This window comes from Poecilia mexicana, unplaced genomic scaffold (genome assembly GCF_051168715.1).
Source record: "Poecilia mexicana isolate PSO_F unplaced genomic scaffold, ASM5116871v1 scaffold_8, whole genome shotgun sequence".
Lineage (NCBI taxonomy): Eukaryota > Metazoa > Chordata > Actinopteri > Cyprinodontiformes > Poeciliidae > Poecilia > Poecilia mexicana.
In genome coordinates, this window is record NW_028263377.1 from 17,472,963 (window position 1) to 17,489,939 (window position 16,977).

Genomic DNA, 16,977 nt, shown 5'->3' on the forward strand with positions numbered 1-16,977 from the left:
ATATGGCGGCTGACGAGCCCCAACACACTTCACCTGCAGCAATCAGGCAGAGCTGAAACAGAAAACACGGAGCTCTCTCAAAAAAAAGAGAGCCCCTAGAGGTCAGTGACCGTAACACCCTCCCCCATAAAATCCTTCATGAAATGAAGACATTTCTTTAGGTTACAAGATCTGTAATACAGTGAGCTAAACAGTCTTATATTCTGGAAAGTACATCAGCAATTATGTTTTCAGCCCCTTTCTTATGCCTGATGTCCAGGTTATATTCTTGGGCCAACAAAGCCCACCGCATTAACCGCTGGTTGTGGTTATACATGCGATTCAGGAAGACTAGTGGGTTATGGTCTGTATAGACTACAACAGGACTTGTTGAATACACATAAACTTCAAAATGCTGCAAAGCTAGTAGCATGGCTAATGTTTCCTTTTCAATTGTAGAATAATTTAATTGATGAGGCTTGAACTTAACTGAGTAGTAGGAAACTGGGTGACTGATGTCATCTGTTCCATCTTGGAGCAACACCGCTCCAGCCCCAGTGGCGCTTGCATCCACTTCCAACTTGAAGGGCTTGTTGAAATCCGGAGCTGCTAATACAGGAGCACTGCATAAAAAGGACTTTGCACAGTCAAATGCATGTTGGCATTCAGTAGTCCACACAAAAGGTTCCTTCGGACTACACAGATTTGTCAAAGGGGCCACCACCACTGAGAAGTTCCGGCAGAAACACCTGTAGTAGCCAACCAAACCCAAAAAACGTCGGAGCTCACGCCTGGTGGTGGGCACAGGGTAGTTTAAGATAGCCTCCACCTTAGCATTCACTGGTCGTACCTGGCCATGGCCCACTTCCTTTCCGAGGTAGGTCACCACTGCTTTGGCAAACTCACATTTTGCCAGATTCAAGGTGACCTACCTCGGAAAGGAAGTGGGCCATGGCCAGGTACGACCAGTGAATGCTAAGGTGGAGGCTATCTTAAACTACCCTGTGCCCACCACCAGGCGTGAGCTCCGACGTTTTTTGGGTTTGGTTGGCTACTACAGGTGTTTCTGCCGGAACTTCTCAGTGGTGGTGGCCCCTTTGACAAATCTGTGTAGTCCGAAGGAACCTTTTGTGTGGACTACTGAATGCCAACATGCATTTGACTGTGCAAAGTCCTTTTTATGCAGTGCTCCTGTATTAGCAGCTCCGGATTTCAACAAGCCCTTCAAGTTGGAAGTGGATGCAAGCGCCACTGGGGCTGGAGCGGTGTTGCTCCAAGATGGAACAGATGACATCAGTCACCCAGTTTCCTACTACTCAGTTAAGTTCAAGCCTCATCAATTAAATTATTCTACAATTGAAAAGGAAACATTAGCCATGCTACTAGCTTTGCAGCATTTTGAAGTTTATGTGTATTCAACAAGTCCTGTTGTAGTCTATACAGACCATAACCCACTAGTCTTCCTGAATCGCATGTATAACCACAACCAGCGGTTAATGCGGTGGGCTTTGTTGGCCCAAGAATATAACCTGGACATCAGGCATAAGAAAGGGGCTGAAAACATAATTGCTGATGTACTTTCCAGAATATAAGACTGTTTAGCTCACTGTATTACAGATCTTGTAACCTAAAGAAATGTCTTCATTTCATGAAGGATTTTATGGGGGAGGGTGTTACGGTCACTGACCTCTAGGGGCTCTCTTTTTTTATCCACTGCGAGTATTCCTTTTTCAACTAAGCTACTAAAGACAACAGATTTTAATTCACGTTTGAGCAGAGACTTAGACACATGGATACCCAAGTATGAAGCAATTTCATATAAATCATCTTTTCTACAGACATCAAACTGTTCCACAGTAGGATTACTTAAAAATTCTTCCAAATTAAATTGTGCCATGTTCAAAAATAATCCCGGACGAGCCCCCACTTATGTTACAACCCCACCCTAAAATTCCTAAAGTAAATTCTGGCACTGGGCTTTAACATAAAACTAGAAAGTAATCCGAACAGTTGAGTAGCAAAAATATAATTTATTTTACAATCCAGATAAATAAAACAACTACAGGAGAAAGAAAGAACACACAGGGGAGCTTAAGACTTCAGGGTCTCCAAGGCCAAAATAATAAACAAAACACCCCCTTATAACTATAAAATAAAACAACCACTTGCTAAAGGAGAACTAAAAGAAAATACAAAACCTAAACTCCCTTACTAACAAAAAACAGGAGAAAACAGGTTATAACAAAAATGGCAGAGAACCCCTACCAGCTTCCACCTCTGGATAATTGTACAAAAACTGCTCACAGCAAACTTAAGACAGTTCTCTCACACACACAGCTCTCAAACACAGCTCATGGCCCAGGTCAAACAAAAAGGAGAGGCTCTGGCATCTCCAGCTTGCTGCTTATATATGGCGGCTGACGAGCCCCAACACACTTCACCTGCAGCAATCAGGCAGAGCTGAAACAGAAAACACGGAGCTCTCTCAAAAAAAAGAGAGCCCCTAGAGGTCAGTGACCGTAACAAAACCTTTCTGCTAGTGTTTTGTTAAAATTAATTATTTCATCTATGTTTTATATTTGCTATTTTCAACATCACTGTAGCCACTTTGTTATTATTGTTATTTTTTATCTGAATAATGTAAGACTTGAAGGAAATATGTTTACAAAATATTAAAAAATAAAAATAATATGGCATGGTTGCATTTAATTCTGCCTAATTAATTAAATAGCATAGTCGTCCCTTCAGTAAGGACTGCCACAAACTAAATAACTGATTTTAAACAAAATTCTTATCCACTGACAAACTTTAAACAAATGTTTGGATATCGCAGGGACTTTAGCCATTTTTCAAAGAAAACTGTGATTTCTGCCTGTTTTCTGTGAATAGCATAACAAGAAAAATAAGAAAACAAATTGTGGTGACCCAAATACACAAGTAAACAACACAAACATCAGGAAGACAGGGAATCCATTCACACTCAAATTTACAGAATTACAGGATAGAAACTTAGGACGTCCAGGAATGTAAGAATAGGACTTTGCTGGAGTCTTTCTATTTCTGAGTCTGAGTTATTGACTGCTTTTCTTAAATTGAATTAGAAATGTAAAGATAAAGTTAAAACAAAAAAAACTTAAAAAAAAGTAAAGCTTGTCTGAACATCACAGTCCCTTCTCATCAATGTATGTAAATTAGTGAATCAACATATTACAGAATCCTCTCCTCCCTGTTTTCTCCCCTCAGACTCTTTATAAGTCTCAGTCTGTCTTCTTCTTTCACTTAGACAGGTTCGTCTCACAGTGTCACCATAAACAAGATTAAAGTCACAAACTGACAACATGCTGTGGACTCTCTGTACTGTCATCTCTGCTCTAACATGTAAGTGGCTCTTTTGCCTTATTTTTTATTCTTTATTTTCAAACACACATTTATCACTCATGCCTTTCTCTTTGTACGTTTACAGATGCTGATGCAGCCAAAGTTTTGACCCAGACTCCTGCAGTTCACTCAGTTTCTACAGGACAACAGGTTGTTCTCAACTGCAACATTCAGATAGATCATGGCAATTATGTCAGTTGGTACAAACAGGTGCCTGGTGGGACTCCTCAGTACATTCTGAGGTTTCATCGTTCTAATAGTTCCCCTAATTTCGGAGCAGGTTTCTCCTCTGACAGATTTAACTCTAAAGCCACATCAGGAATTGACTTCCAGTTTATTATAAAGCAGGCAGAAACAGGAGACTCAGCAGTGTATTACTGTAGCACATGGGATGACTCTGCTAGTGAAGCTGTACCACAGTGATTCACACCATGACAAAAACCTCTGACTGATTCACTTCTGCTTTCTGAGACTTACATTTTGCACAATATAAACACTATTATCACACAATGACATTTTAATGTGTATAAATTCTGTCCAGTTTAAAATGTTATAATCCATAAAATATTTTAATCACTAATTTAAAAAAATAACACCAAAAAGGATGCTTAATGAAATAATGTTTTATTCTGAAATTACAGCTGTATCAATATAATGATTAATAGTTATATTAGCAGTCATATTTAGTGTTTTTATATCATGTTATTTAAATCAGTTAATTTTATTTTCTCCTCCCATGAATCTCCTATGTCCAAATTGCCATCAGGTTTCCTCCAAATGACCTTAAGATATCTTGGCTGTCAGGATTTATTTTGTTTGTTACTGGAGTAAGAAATGTGAATCCATTAGGGGGCCTGGTCACTGATCCCAATGAATTTACTGTTGTTTCAAGACCAACTGTGTGAGATAACTGAGGATCTGGCTTCTGGATATCTTTTTTTTATCATGCATCAAATTTTGCTCACTTTGAAAACTGTTGGCAGCCATTTGACAAACTGTCTATTTGAATGCTTTACTTCTCTCAATTGTTGATAATTATAATGTGAGCTCTCAGCAAGGAGAACTGAGTATAGTTACAGATTTAATTTAATAAATCCCTTTTTTTTTAACTTTAAACATATTTAATACATACCTTATGATGGCACCAGTTTTACTGAGTCATATAAACAATGATAGCAGATTAGAAATGCATTTTTAATCTCCTGTCTTCTATCTACTCCTCCCTATTTGCTCTCAAAGGATGCAGCTCCAGACCTCTCCTCCATTTTCATTATTTGATGTAAGTCAAGAGTTCAAGTTTCAGCTTCTGTGGAACTGTAAACATTTATTTTATGCTTAAATCATCATTTGTGAAGTTTTCTGTGGGTCAAAAACACAAACAAAAATACAACAAATGTGTAGGAGAATGAGGAGAGGAGGAGCTGCAGGAGGTGTCCAACATGAGGCTGAATCTGGAGTGACTGACAGGAGGAGGAGCTGTGATGTCATCTGATCAAATTGTTTTAACATTACAGATTGTTGTTGGTTGCATGTTTATTTTTTGTATTTAAGTTTCAAATATTTCTTTCACCAATTTGCTTCAGTGTGAAGTTAGAACTTGTGATTCATTAAGTTCTTATGTTAAGATTAAAACCTCAGGGAGTGTTCCCTCTGAGACTTGAGTCCAACATTTCCATATTGGGGAGAAAAGCAGAGGAGGCCTGCAGGTGCTTCCTGTAAAAGAAGAGACTGAGTCGTAATGCTTCACTGGGTCTGGAAGAAAACAACCTGTTTCACATGTTCATCTTCTTTCAGACTTTTCTCATCATTATGTGACATTGACACTATGTTTAATATATTGGACTGTTAGATTGCTGTTTTAGGAAACTCAAAATATTTGAAACTCCACAATGTAGAAATGTATTTCTATATTTTATAATATTTAAGTAAAAAACATACAGTGTAAAAGTATAAAAATAGATTAAAGAACATGGTGTATGGACACGTTTTAGTATCTTTGACAGCTGACTGCACAAACATCCCATAACAGGGAATTTTTATTTTTTATTTTGGCACAGCTTCTCTCATTAATGTATGGAAAAATACACATGAACTCACATTTCCACTGTAACTATAGTTTATTAATGAAAAAGAAAGCCAAGAGAACAATAGTTGTTAAGCACACTAAATAGAGAAGCAAGTTTTCTAAGTCTTGTAAAGAATAAACTGAATAAAAAGCAGATTATAAATGATGATAATGATCTTCTGCTATTCTTCAGCAGGACATCCTGACTTGTTGATGGTTTTCTCTGCAGCCTGGGAGCCCAGAGACACTTTACAGGCGTAAACCTTGTTCATGTTCCAGTCTGACGTCTGGATGGACAGAGAACTGCTGATGTGGAAAGTCTGGTCTGGTCTCTGAACAGCAGTGCTGGTAGAGATCCCACTGCTCACTGGACTCCCATCAACCAACCAGCTGACATCAGCAAAAGGTCCAGACTGAGTGGACAGACAGAGCAGAGTGGCTTTGTTGGACTGGAGCTCAGCCTTGGATGGAGGGAAGACGGTCAGGACAGGAGGAGGGAGACTGGAACCTGGAAGGAAATGAAGATAATTATATAAATACATGATTAAATCAACAACAAAGCACTACTTGGTCAAAACAGAGAATAAAACTAACTTCAGGCATAGTCATAGTAATCAATTGACAAATTTGATTTGTTTTTGTTCTTTTATTTAAGAACAAAAAGAAATATTCATGCAGATGAAAAAGTAAGTAATTCTAAAAAGGTTTCTGAAGTGGATTGGCATGACAATGAATAATAAACAAGAGCAAAATACAGCATATAAAAGTGTGCATATTTATGACTGTTCTCAAGTTTATTCATTTCAGATATTCATTTCATAATTTGTTCATTATTTTTATGCTCATTATTAATTTGTAGGCAGCTTTCTCTTTCTAAATACTATCTCATTTTTTCATTTAGAAAGTAATGAAATTTAAAAGCACATTTAAAAAAATTAATCTGATTAACTTTTTACTTTCATTTATTTACAAGAAAGATGAAATAAAGCACGGATCCTGCTGAAATTTCATTGCAAACAACAAACTTATGAGCAGATTGTATGTGAATCCTTTGTTAGTTTGTCAGTAACTACATTTGGTTCAAAGGTGAGTACAACTGTCTTAGACACAACAGGAAGATGAGATCAAGTACAAAAGCAAAATATTTAACAGATTTTGATTTTGATAATTAACTTTTGAAACCACTGAACCTCTGGCATAACTTGATATTTTTGTGAGAGGAAAATACAAATGTGATAAAAACATGAAAATTGCTTTTTTAAAACTTTAAGCAACACAAAAGTACACAAAAAGAAAAAAAAAAGAAATATAAATATGAAAAAAGGCTTATTTTAAAGTATTTAAATCAAATCCTTACCTGTGACAATCAGCTTGGTTCCCGGTCCGAATACCACAGTGATTCAGTTTGTATACATCGTCGTACAAAAACCTCCTCATTGTTTCTGATGACAGAGTGGAAGTGAAACATCCTGCTGTGAGCAACTTTCACTGAAAACATCTCAGTCTCTCCATCATTCTGCTTTTATTAGAAAACACACAAACTCACTTTGGTCTCTGTGGACACATTTACACAGTGGCAGTTCCGCTTATAGTAACAAATGTGTGTTTTGAACTGTTTAATAATCAGATATTTGATCAGTTTGGATGTTTGGGTTTTTGTCACACTGTTTGTCACTGTGATACAGCTTCATCATCAGAGTCATCCCATGTCTGACAGAAATACAGAGCAGAGTCTCCTCTCTCTGCCTGCTTAATAATGAACTGATAATCAATGTCTGATGAAGATTTAGAGTTGAATCGATCTGAAGAGAATCCTGTTCCAAACTCGAGTGAACTGTCATGGTGCCGAAAACGCAGAACATACTGAGGAACTCCACCAGGAACTTGTTTGTACCATCTGACATAATTTCTGTCACATCTCTGAATGTTGCAGTTTAGAACAACTTGTTGTCCTGCTGAGACTGTCTTGATAGGCTCCTGGGTCAACGTTATCGCTGCATCAACACCTGACGACATGCAAAGAAGCACATGAATTAAAAATAAACACATGAATTAAAAGGTTTACGTTTTAAAATATGTTCTTTTAAAGTGTCTGTAAAGAATCTTACATGTTAAAGCTGTGATGAGACTGCAGATGGTCCACATCATTTTGTCAGTTTGTGGTGTAAATGTTTGGTTCTGTTCAGCTGAATGATGAGCAGGTTGGACTGATTGAAGGAGAGAACAGAGGTTTATAAAGACCCCGAGGAGACAAAAAGCGGAGGAGGAGGAGATTCATGAATCTAATATTTAGAGTCAGCTTCTGAAAGCTCCATATGTTTTCTGAAATGTTTGTTTAATCATTTGAAGTGTGCATGTTATGAGTGTTTACTGGTAAATTGATTTGATTTCATAATTGAATTTCAATTGTTGTTTGTCTTTGTTCTGGCCCTTCACTGGTCAGGTTGTTTTCCAACATTCAAATGGAAACTGACCAGAAGTGAACCGAAGTGATGGTGAGCTGCAAGGACCTTTTTCTTTTTTATTCCATTTTGATTTTTTCCAGATTATTCTGGGAGGACACAACTGAACCTTCAAAAACACAGAGAGCCACAAGAAACTTTGAAAACAAATGAAACCACAAAGATCTCTGACATAAAGTATTGAACAGACTTTTCAAACTTAAATCTGGAAGTCCACATAAAACTCTCTGAACATGTATTATTTTATACATATGATAAAGAAACAAAACTGCTTAAAGCAAATTTTACCAAAAAAAATCTGCAACATCAAAATACATTTTCTTCGTGCCACCTTAATATCTGTTATGAGTGGTTATTTATGATTTTTATATTAAAAAAATAAAATCATAAATATTTGATTCATAAACAATTTGTTTTTGAATCAAACTGTGAACAAGGGAGTTCACAATTTGAAAAAAAATACATCATAAAGACTCCAACTGTAAAAATATGGAATGGATTCCTTTATTGTTCTTCGTTCCAGCTGTTCACCATTTGTCAAAAAGCAGAAGTGTTTGTGTCGAGGTTTTTGTCATGGTATAAATCACTGTGTACGTACTCATTCACAGAGCCATCCCATGTTTTACAGAAATAAACTGCAGAGTCTCGCTCTTCTACATTGTTGATGATTAAACGATAGCCTGTTGATGACTGATGAGTTGATGTGAACTTTGGAGATGAAAACCCAGAACCATAGGTTGGTGAACTCCAGCTCTCATAGAAATACAGCACCCACTGAGGAACTCCTCCTGGAATCTGTTTATACCAGTAAGCGTTATAATCAACAGTCCCCAGGTTACAGTCCATGGTGGCTGTCTCTCCTTTCCTCACTGTCACAACAGGAGGCGTCTGTGTCACCAAAGTCGCACCGCTCACACCTGGAAACAACAAGATGACATGAAGTCAAGAGAAGCACACAGATTGATTAATCTAGCATTAACTCCAATCTACAGTAAGTCATCCTCCTTACATGTTAGAGCAGTAATGAGAGTGCAGAGAGTCCCCAGCATCTTGTCAGTGTTATTTGAACTTGTAAAATGACCTTACTGCTGACAGATGAGAGTTCACAGGATGAGGAGAGGAGTTGCTGAAGGAGTCCTTTAATACAGTGAGACGGACTGACAGGAGGAGGAGACTGTTAAATTCTGTAGAGTTCTTCACTTTACAGCTTCAGTAAACAGAAGTACTTTCACTGCTGACAGTGTTTTAGGACTTCTGGAATTAAATCAATTGGTCCATACTGGTCTTGTAGAAGTGGAGCCGTCTGCAATATCTTAATGGTTTCAACTTGCCTCACATGTGTGTGTTTAGACTTTAAGCATATTGGAGTGATGTGATGAAAGATTGAAAGTGACAATTCACTGCTTGCTCAGGTTTGTTTGATTGTCAGCATCTTTTGTGTACAGTTTTATTTTTAAACGGAATTAAATCCATAACTTAAATTTAAATTACTGACAACAAATATTGCAATAATTATGCATATATGAGAATGTGTAGAATTCATTCATCCTATCCCTTTCTAAGTTATTTCTTATTTTGTTGATGAACTGATGATATTTCCATATGTAATTTTCCTAACATATGATAAGTTATTGAAGCTGGCAGAAAAATTGAGGATGAAATCCACGTTCATCTGAGCATAAATAGCCTACTTTTAGTCATTTCTGTGTATTTTAGAATTTACCAAAAAAAAAAAAAAAGTTTGTCAAACACAACATTAATGATCTCTAATTTTGGATGAGACATTTTAACTTGACTCAATTATGAAAGTTGCAAAATTCCACACTGTCACAGTAAGAGATATATTTTCATGCTGAGAAACATATTAGTATAACCTGTACATACCTAAAGCTCCTCCTCCCTCCTGTCATTGTGACATTAAATACCTCCTCCAACACCTCCTCATCTTCTAAACTCTCATCTGTCAGCAGTAAAGTCACTTTACAAGCTCCAAGATCATTCTCTCAACACACACTGACATCATGCTGGTGACCCTCTGCGCTCTCATCACTGCTCTAACGTGTAAGACTGGAGCTCATGATGGAGTCATCAGACTTTGTCAATATTTTGACTGTTTTTTTTTATTGTTTACAGGTGTGAGTGGTGTGACGGTGGTGACCCAGACGCCTCCTGTTGTGACAGTGAGGAAAGGAGAGACAGCCACCATGGACTGTAACCTGGGAAGTGTTACTGACATGAGTGCCTGGTGGTACAGACAAATCCCAGGAGAAGTTCCTCTATATATGCTCAGGTTTTATCATGGCTTGAGTGCTCCCAAATATGAGACTGGCTTCCCTTCTGCAAGACACACGTCCACTCATCAGTCAACATCAGATTACCGTTTGCATATCAGCAGTGTGGAGGAAGGAGATTCTGCAGTTTATTACTGTAAAACATGGGGTAAATCTGCTAAAGAGTGGGTGTCACAGTGATTCACACTGTGACAAAAACCTCCTCATTACCACTTCTGCTTTTTCTCTCCCTAATACATAAACCAGGTGGAGCCACCAGCAATAGCTTCATCCAACACACAGCATATATTTTTTCAGTATTTACAGTTTTTAAAGTTTTTTTTTTATTAATAAATAAAACCAGCAAGTACTGCATGATGTCTACAAGATTAAATACGTAATCTTACATAAACGGTACAATAACAAATATCTCTTAGAGGTCACAAGTATCAAAACATAGATATTGCACAAATCTTAACCTCATATGAAAACTGACTAATGCTAGATATTAACTAATAAACTAAACAGACAAATGTGTAAAAGGCCAAGAAAAAAAAAATAGGCTAAAATATGATTTATACAGATTTTATCAAAACTCCTTAATGGTAATTTAATATCTGGAGCAGACATTATGTTATCATAAAGTTATGTGTTGAAAGTTCCAGATAGAGATGAAACTTAAGTTCTTAATTTACATGACAGTTTAATCATGGAGATGACGTCTGCAGCTGCATCCTGTGAGAACAGAGAATGAAGGTGATGCTTCACTGACAGAGGATGAAAATTCAGTTTCATCTTTTCTTTAAAGTATTTTACACCACTAAACCAGATTCTTATTAATTAATATTTCCCTGTGCTTACAATACACAATTTAAGACTATACTCTACTCTGTTACAAAAACGTTTTAGATTACAATGAGTTAAATTGTGCTTTTTGTTTCTTTAAATAATGAAATCAAAAATAAATATTTGATTTATGATTGAGACAGTTGTGTTTAGCTTCAATCAGCTACATCACATGGCAAAAATTTAAAGCTGTTTCACAATTTGTTTGTCTTTTTTACTATTTTTTTTTCTTTTATATGTTTAGATATTTTCAATAACCTCCACTTCTACATTGCTTTTTAATAAACACTTTTATATAAAGTTCAAATGCTCTGCCTGCTCATCTCCCTTGGTTTACAGATCTAAGACAATGAGAAGTTTCTCCACTCGCAAAATGTACTTGTTTTGTCATCTGCTTATAATGATAATTGTTTATTACATTACTTCCATGATAATTATGTGTTTAAAAATGGTCATAACATTACATAACTTAGAATGAAAACATTTGTAACTTGTTCAAAACAATGTTTAGTTACCAACATCACATTTATGTGAATGACATCAGATTACTTTTTCTAGCAATGAAGTCATAACACTTGGGAACACACATTTCATGGAATTGCCTTTGATAATAAGCACAGTATTAATAAGTTGAATTTAATTATTGTTTGAATGTTTTGTTTTTGTTTGTTTGTTTTTTTACATTTGGTGATGTAAAATCTGAAAAACCAGTTTTGGGATTATTAAAATTGTTACTATTTAATTCAAGATGTCCCTAGTTTAAAATACAAGTGTTTTTGTTGAGTGTATGAATCACTTCAATTCTCATAGACAGAGGTGTCCTCAGTTTTTCAGTAGTAAATTTCCTTCTTCTGTACTTCTGATAATCAAACAATAATCTGGTGTTGACCGATATTGGATGTGTGTCCTTGAGATGGGAACCAGTATCATATTTGGGTGAAACGCAGACAGACACTTTGCCTGTACAAACAAGGGTAATTGGTGTTAACCTTATTGTAAACAAATTGTAATATCTGCTAGTTTTATTCATTTATAGAAAAACGATTAAAGTGTAAATACTGACAAATAACGATGTGTTGACTGAAACTCTTGCTGGTGGCTACATTGTCAGTTCGTGCATCTCAGTGAGAGCAAAAGCAGAAGTGTTATTGAGGAGGTTTTTGTCACAGTGTGAATCACTGTGATACCCACTCTTTAGCAGAGTCATCCCATGTACAACAGTAATAAACTGCAGAATCTCCTTCCTCCACACTGCTGATATGCAAACGGTAATCTGATGTTGACTGATGAGTTCCTGTGTGTCTTGAAGAGGGGAACCCAGTGTCATATTTGGGTGCACTCCAGTCATGACGAACTCTAAGCATATATAGAGGAACTTCTCCTGGGATCTGTCTGTACCATCGGGCACTCTCATCAGTAACACTCCCCAGGTTACAGTCCATGGTGGCTGTCTCTCCTTTCCTCACTGTCACAACAGGAGGCGTCTGTGTCACCACAGTTGCTCCACTCACACCTGGAAACAACAAGATGACATGAAGTCAACAGTAACACAGTCTGATGGCTCAAACATGAGCAGTAATTCATCCTCCTTACATGTTAGAGCAGTGATGAGAGTGCAGAGGGTCCCCAGCATCTTGTCAGTGTGTGCTGAGAATGATCTTGAAACTTGTAAATTGACCTGACTGCTGACGGATGAGAGACTCTAAAGGTTGAAGAGAGAAGGTGATGGAGGAGGCATTTAATATAACACTGACACTCAGAAGGACTGGCAGGAGGAGGAGCTTTCATCAAATCTACATTATAGTTTTTTTTTGCTTTTGTTTTTTTTTTTTTTGTTTTTTTTTACTTTTTAGCATCTTTGAAGAAAATTACATACATTTATTTTGAACACTGTAAGAGAGGGACTGACAGGAAGAGGGACTTTAGCTGTACATTTATTAAATGTAATATCTGGTCCAACTCCAAACTCATTCAGTATTATGTTCCCCTCTTCACATCTATCTATTGCTAGATCATACTATTGTTCCATTTCCAGGCTTCTATTCTTGTTTTTTTTTTTTTTTTTGTCTTTTCTCATTAATTGCTTCATTTTTGGATTTTTGACTATGTCCAGATTGTCTTCTAAACGTTTTCAGACTTGGATTTACTCTGCCTGCAGTCTGACTGACTGACTAGGGATCAGTGAAAACAGCATGTTAAGGACGCAACAGAACTGAGACTGGGTCAGATAAAGACCCTAAACTAAGAAAGTATTTCAGTTTATTCATGTGTTACAATGTCCCAGTTATAATCAAGCCCTGAATTGAAAATGTGTGGCAAGACTTGATAATTGAATAGGGTGAGCTCTTTTAGACAGAACAATGGACCAATATTCTCTAGAAATATGAAGTTTGTAAATTTTTCAGTTTACACTTTTCTGGTTTGTACTTGGAAATATTTCGTAAACCATATATAAGTTGCCTCCCACCTCACAGTGATGTACTACTTTCTGTTGGTCAATCATATTGATTCCCAGCAAAGAATGTCATAAATTGTAACAAAATGAATAAATGTTTGGAAAATATCTCGACATTATAAATTGCCACCATTTATTTTTTATTTTTTTCAAATATTAATCTTAGAGACTGAACATCTAGTATACTGCTGGCTAATGAACACAGAATAAATTCTTTCAGTTAAAATTCAGCTTGCAAGCTTTCACTTTTTGACATTTGTTATGTATATTTATGATATGAACCATTCTGAAAATTTTAGGGTGAATGCATTAACATAACTAATTTATGTTTTTATTTCAAACAGACCACTTTTTACATTATCTGTTCGAAAAGGAGCAGGTAGAAGATACAAGAGCTTATGATTTCCTACTCCTCTCATACTAAATCTTCAAACTCCAGATAAACTTAAATTATTTCCACATTACATGACACAAACATTTCACATTCTCATCTTTAAATGTACAATTATTTATAATTCTTTTTTTATATCATCAATAGCATTTTTGGTCTTTGAAACACTAATCTTATGCAGCATATTTCCCAATAAGCTCCTTTTGAAACATATTTTTAAGCTGGTTTATATTTGTAATTTTTTTGAACTCATCATTTAATCCATTCCATAAATCTAGTCCACAACCCTGGTGAACAAAGCTCTTTTTGGTTGTACTAATACAGTTTTTTTATGTGTCCTTCTCTTAAATTATAACCCCCCTCTTTGTCACAAAACATTTTTTTGTATATTGTGTGGAAGTTGATGGTTTCTTACTTTAAACATGAACACGAATTATACAGTTTTAAATGTCACAAAGTCCCAAAATTTCAGTATATTTGATTTTAAAAAAATAACCGGTTTGTATGTTCCCAATATCAAATTTTATGTATTATGTGGATTGATTTTTTTTTTTTTTTGCATTGACGTACAACAGCTGTAAAATTGTTATCTATGTATTGTTTCAAACTTCAACATAATATGTCAAATGTGGTACAATGACTGCATTATACAGAATAAACAAAGATTTGTAATCCAGGACAAATCTTATTCCCTTCAGAACAGCAGCACTTTTGGGTAGTATTTTCTTTCTTTTTTTTTTTTTTTTTTTTGGTTGAGTGAGAGAAACAAAAAGCTGAGTCTGCTTTTGCTTCACCTGCAGCATAGGCCGTACAGAAAGCAGAAGTTTCTGTGGGAAGGTTTTTGTCATGGTGTGAATTGATGTGATACCCACTCATTAGCAGAGCCATCCCATGTGCTACAGTAATAAACTGCAGAGTCTCCTTCTTCAACATTGCTGATTCTAATACGATAATCTGCGTTTGATTCATGATTAGCTGTAAATTTTGGAGAGGAGAAACCAGAACCAAACTCTGGAGCGCTCCAGCCCTTATAAAAATTTAGAACAAACTGAGGAATTCCTCCTGGGATCTGTTTGTAGAGACGTGGTCCACTAACAGCTGAGTTACACTCCATGGTGGCTGTCTCTCCTTTCCTCACCGTCATGACAGGAGGCTTCTGTATCACCACCGTTACAGCACTCACGCCTGGAACAAATTGACATGTAGTCGACGACAACAACAACAAAACACATAATGATAAACCCAGCATGAACTTCGATCTGCTGTAAGTCATCCTCCTCACATGTTAGAGCAGTGATGAGAGTGAAGAGGGTCCTCAGCATGTTGTCAGTGTGTTCTGAGAATGATCTTGGAATGTGTGAAGTGACCTTAGAGAGTTTAGAGTATGAGGAGAAGGTGCTGGAGGAGGCATTTAATACGACGCTGGTATTTTGAGGAAGAGACAAGAAGGAGGAGCTTTAGACTTCCATGGTTAGGAAGATTTTCTTGACACTAGTGATCTGTTAAAAAAAATATATATTTCTGCTGCTTTTTTAAACTACTAGCAGATTAACTCTTGTCTTCATTCCAATATTTTATGATCACAACTTTTATGGTGACATTTGACAAAATGAAGTTCTTGTCATGTAGAGAACATTGAATTGCCTGTTGCTGAAATGTTTTATATAAATAAACTTTCCTTCCCTTGCAAAAAAGATACAGAAAAATGTAAATATTCCTCAAATTAAAAGTGTTAGAACGAAAAGCAATTGTGCTTTTCAACTGCTTGCTTTGATTTGAGTTAAAATGTTATTGTTCATAGTAAATAGGACCAGAAACAGCAATGTTTTCAATTTTAAAAAATATATATTTTTATATATGATTTTTTTTTTTTTTTTCAAATAGTTTTTAAAAACAACGAAAATAAGTACCCATTATTAGGACAAGAGAAAACAAAACCTAGGACAAAATAATTAGCTTCCAATCACTTTTCTGTGTGAAAAGGAGCAGGGAGAAGTGAACACTTGTTTTGGACTGCTGCACAGCTCCAAAAATAATGTTGAGAGGACAAAATGAAGGTCTGAGTCAGTGATTCAAAAGTATGAAAAAAATTAAAAATTTAACAAGTGAAACCGAGGTTTTTATCCACAGTTAGTGAAGCACCACATCTCTGTTCTCACAGGGTCCACCTGCAGGCCTCTTTTTCTTCTAAAATGCAGGGTCATGTTTCTGAGGTTCTTGAAACGTTGAGGTTTTTTCTGTCAGTTTCTTAACATTTAACATGTTAAAAGTCAACTTGTGAAGAGCCTGAACTAAATAAATTGACAGATATTAGGTCAAGTTAAGGTAAAATGTAATTTTTAACATATAAGGTCAAAAACAAATAGTACTAAAAGATGATTTATTCAGATTCGATCGCAACCCCTCCTTCTGTCAGTCAGATCAGATCAGATTTGGCATTATAACTCCTCCAGAACTTCATACATTCATTCTCCAACACATGAGAGATTATTTTAACTCACTGAAATTTAAATGAATGACGTTGAACCAATTTGATTAATAAACTGATCTCGGGATCAATTGAAATGGTCCGATTGAAATGTCTTTTTTTGTAATGTCTTTTGAGATGAGTTGTGAATTGGCACTATACTGAATTGATTTGAAATGAATGGTTTGAAACTGTTTGCAGTTCCGCAAACGGTTGAGACTTGAGCCCCTCTTTTGCATTAAGGTATCAAAATGAAGGCGACGTCTGCAGCTGCATCCTGTGAGAACAGAGGGAGGCGTAGGTAGGTGATGCTTCACTGACAGAGAATGAAAATTCAGTTTAATCTGCCGTCAAACTACCAAAAGGTTGTCCTCGTTTTACACAAATACTTTTCTCACTTCTGTTTTCCCTCCGATTGTGTTACCAGTTTGAATGCATGTAATCAAATGCCATCCAGAAAGTTTTTATATTTGTGATCTTACTTGATATTTCATATGTGTTTCTTTTTGCAATGCAAAGGAAGAAACTATTACTTTATTTGAGATGGAATTAAAAACATAGTCACAAGTTTACCTCATAACTAAAAGGTCTATGAGTGACATCATTACTACAGATATTTAAAGTGTCGCAGAGGAGCTTTCTGTAACATATTCAGGGTTTATAA

General features: G+C 36.1%; 1 protein-coding gene across 4 annotated transcripts; it reads right to left on the minus strand.

Annotated features, from left to right (window-relative positions):
• Positions 1-5,455: 5,455 nt before the first annotated feature.
• Positions 5,456-13,357, minus strand: LOC106910925 (immunoglobulin lambda-1 light chain-like). 4 transcript variants are annotated; one of them, XM_088008389.1, is made up of 4 exons: positions 12,594-13,357; positions 12,184-12,513; positions 6,780-6,809; positions 5,456-5,930 (listed from the first exon to the last, which is right to left on the minus strand). In XM_088008389.1, exons 1-4 carry the CDS (start codon positions 12,631-12,633, stop codon positions 5,605-5,607), a joined length of 726 nt encoding a protein of 241 aa, XP_087864515.1. In that variant the 5' UTR covers positions 12,634-13,357; the 3' UTR covers positions 5,456-5,604. The 4 variants fall into 4 exon arrangements, 3 of the variants coding, with proteins under 3 accessions (XP_087864515.1, XP_087864517.1, XP_087864516.1); XM_088008391.1 differs by lacking the exons at positions 12,184-12,513; positions 12,594-13,357 and adding exons at positions 8,476-8,801; positions 8,894-9,010 and having other exon boundaries at positions 6,780-6,810; XM_088008390.1 differs by lacking the exons at positions 12,184-12,513; positions 12,594-13,357 and adding exons at positions 7,102-7,428; positions 7,531-7,651.
• Positions 13,358-16,977: the final 3,620 nt, after the last annotated feature.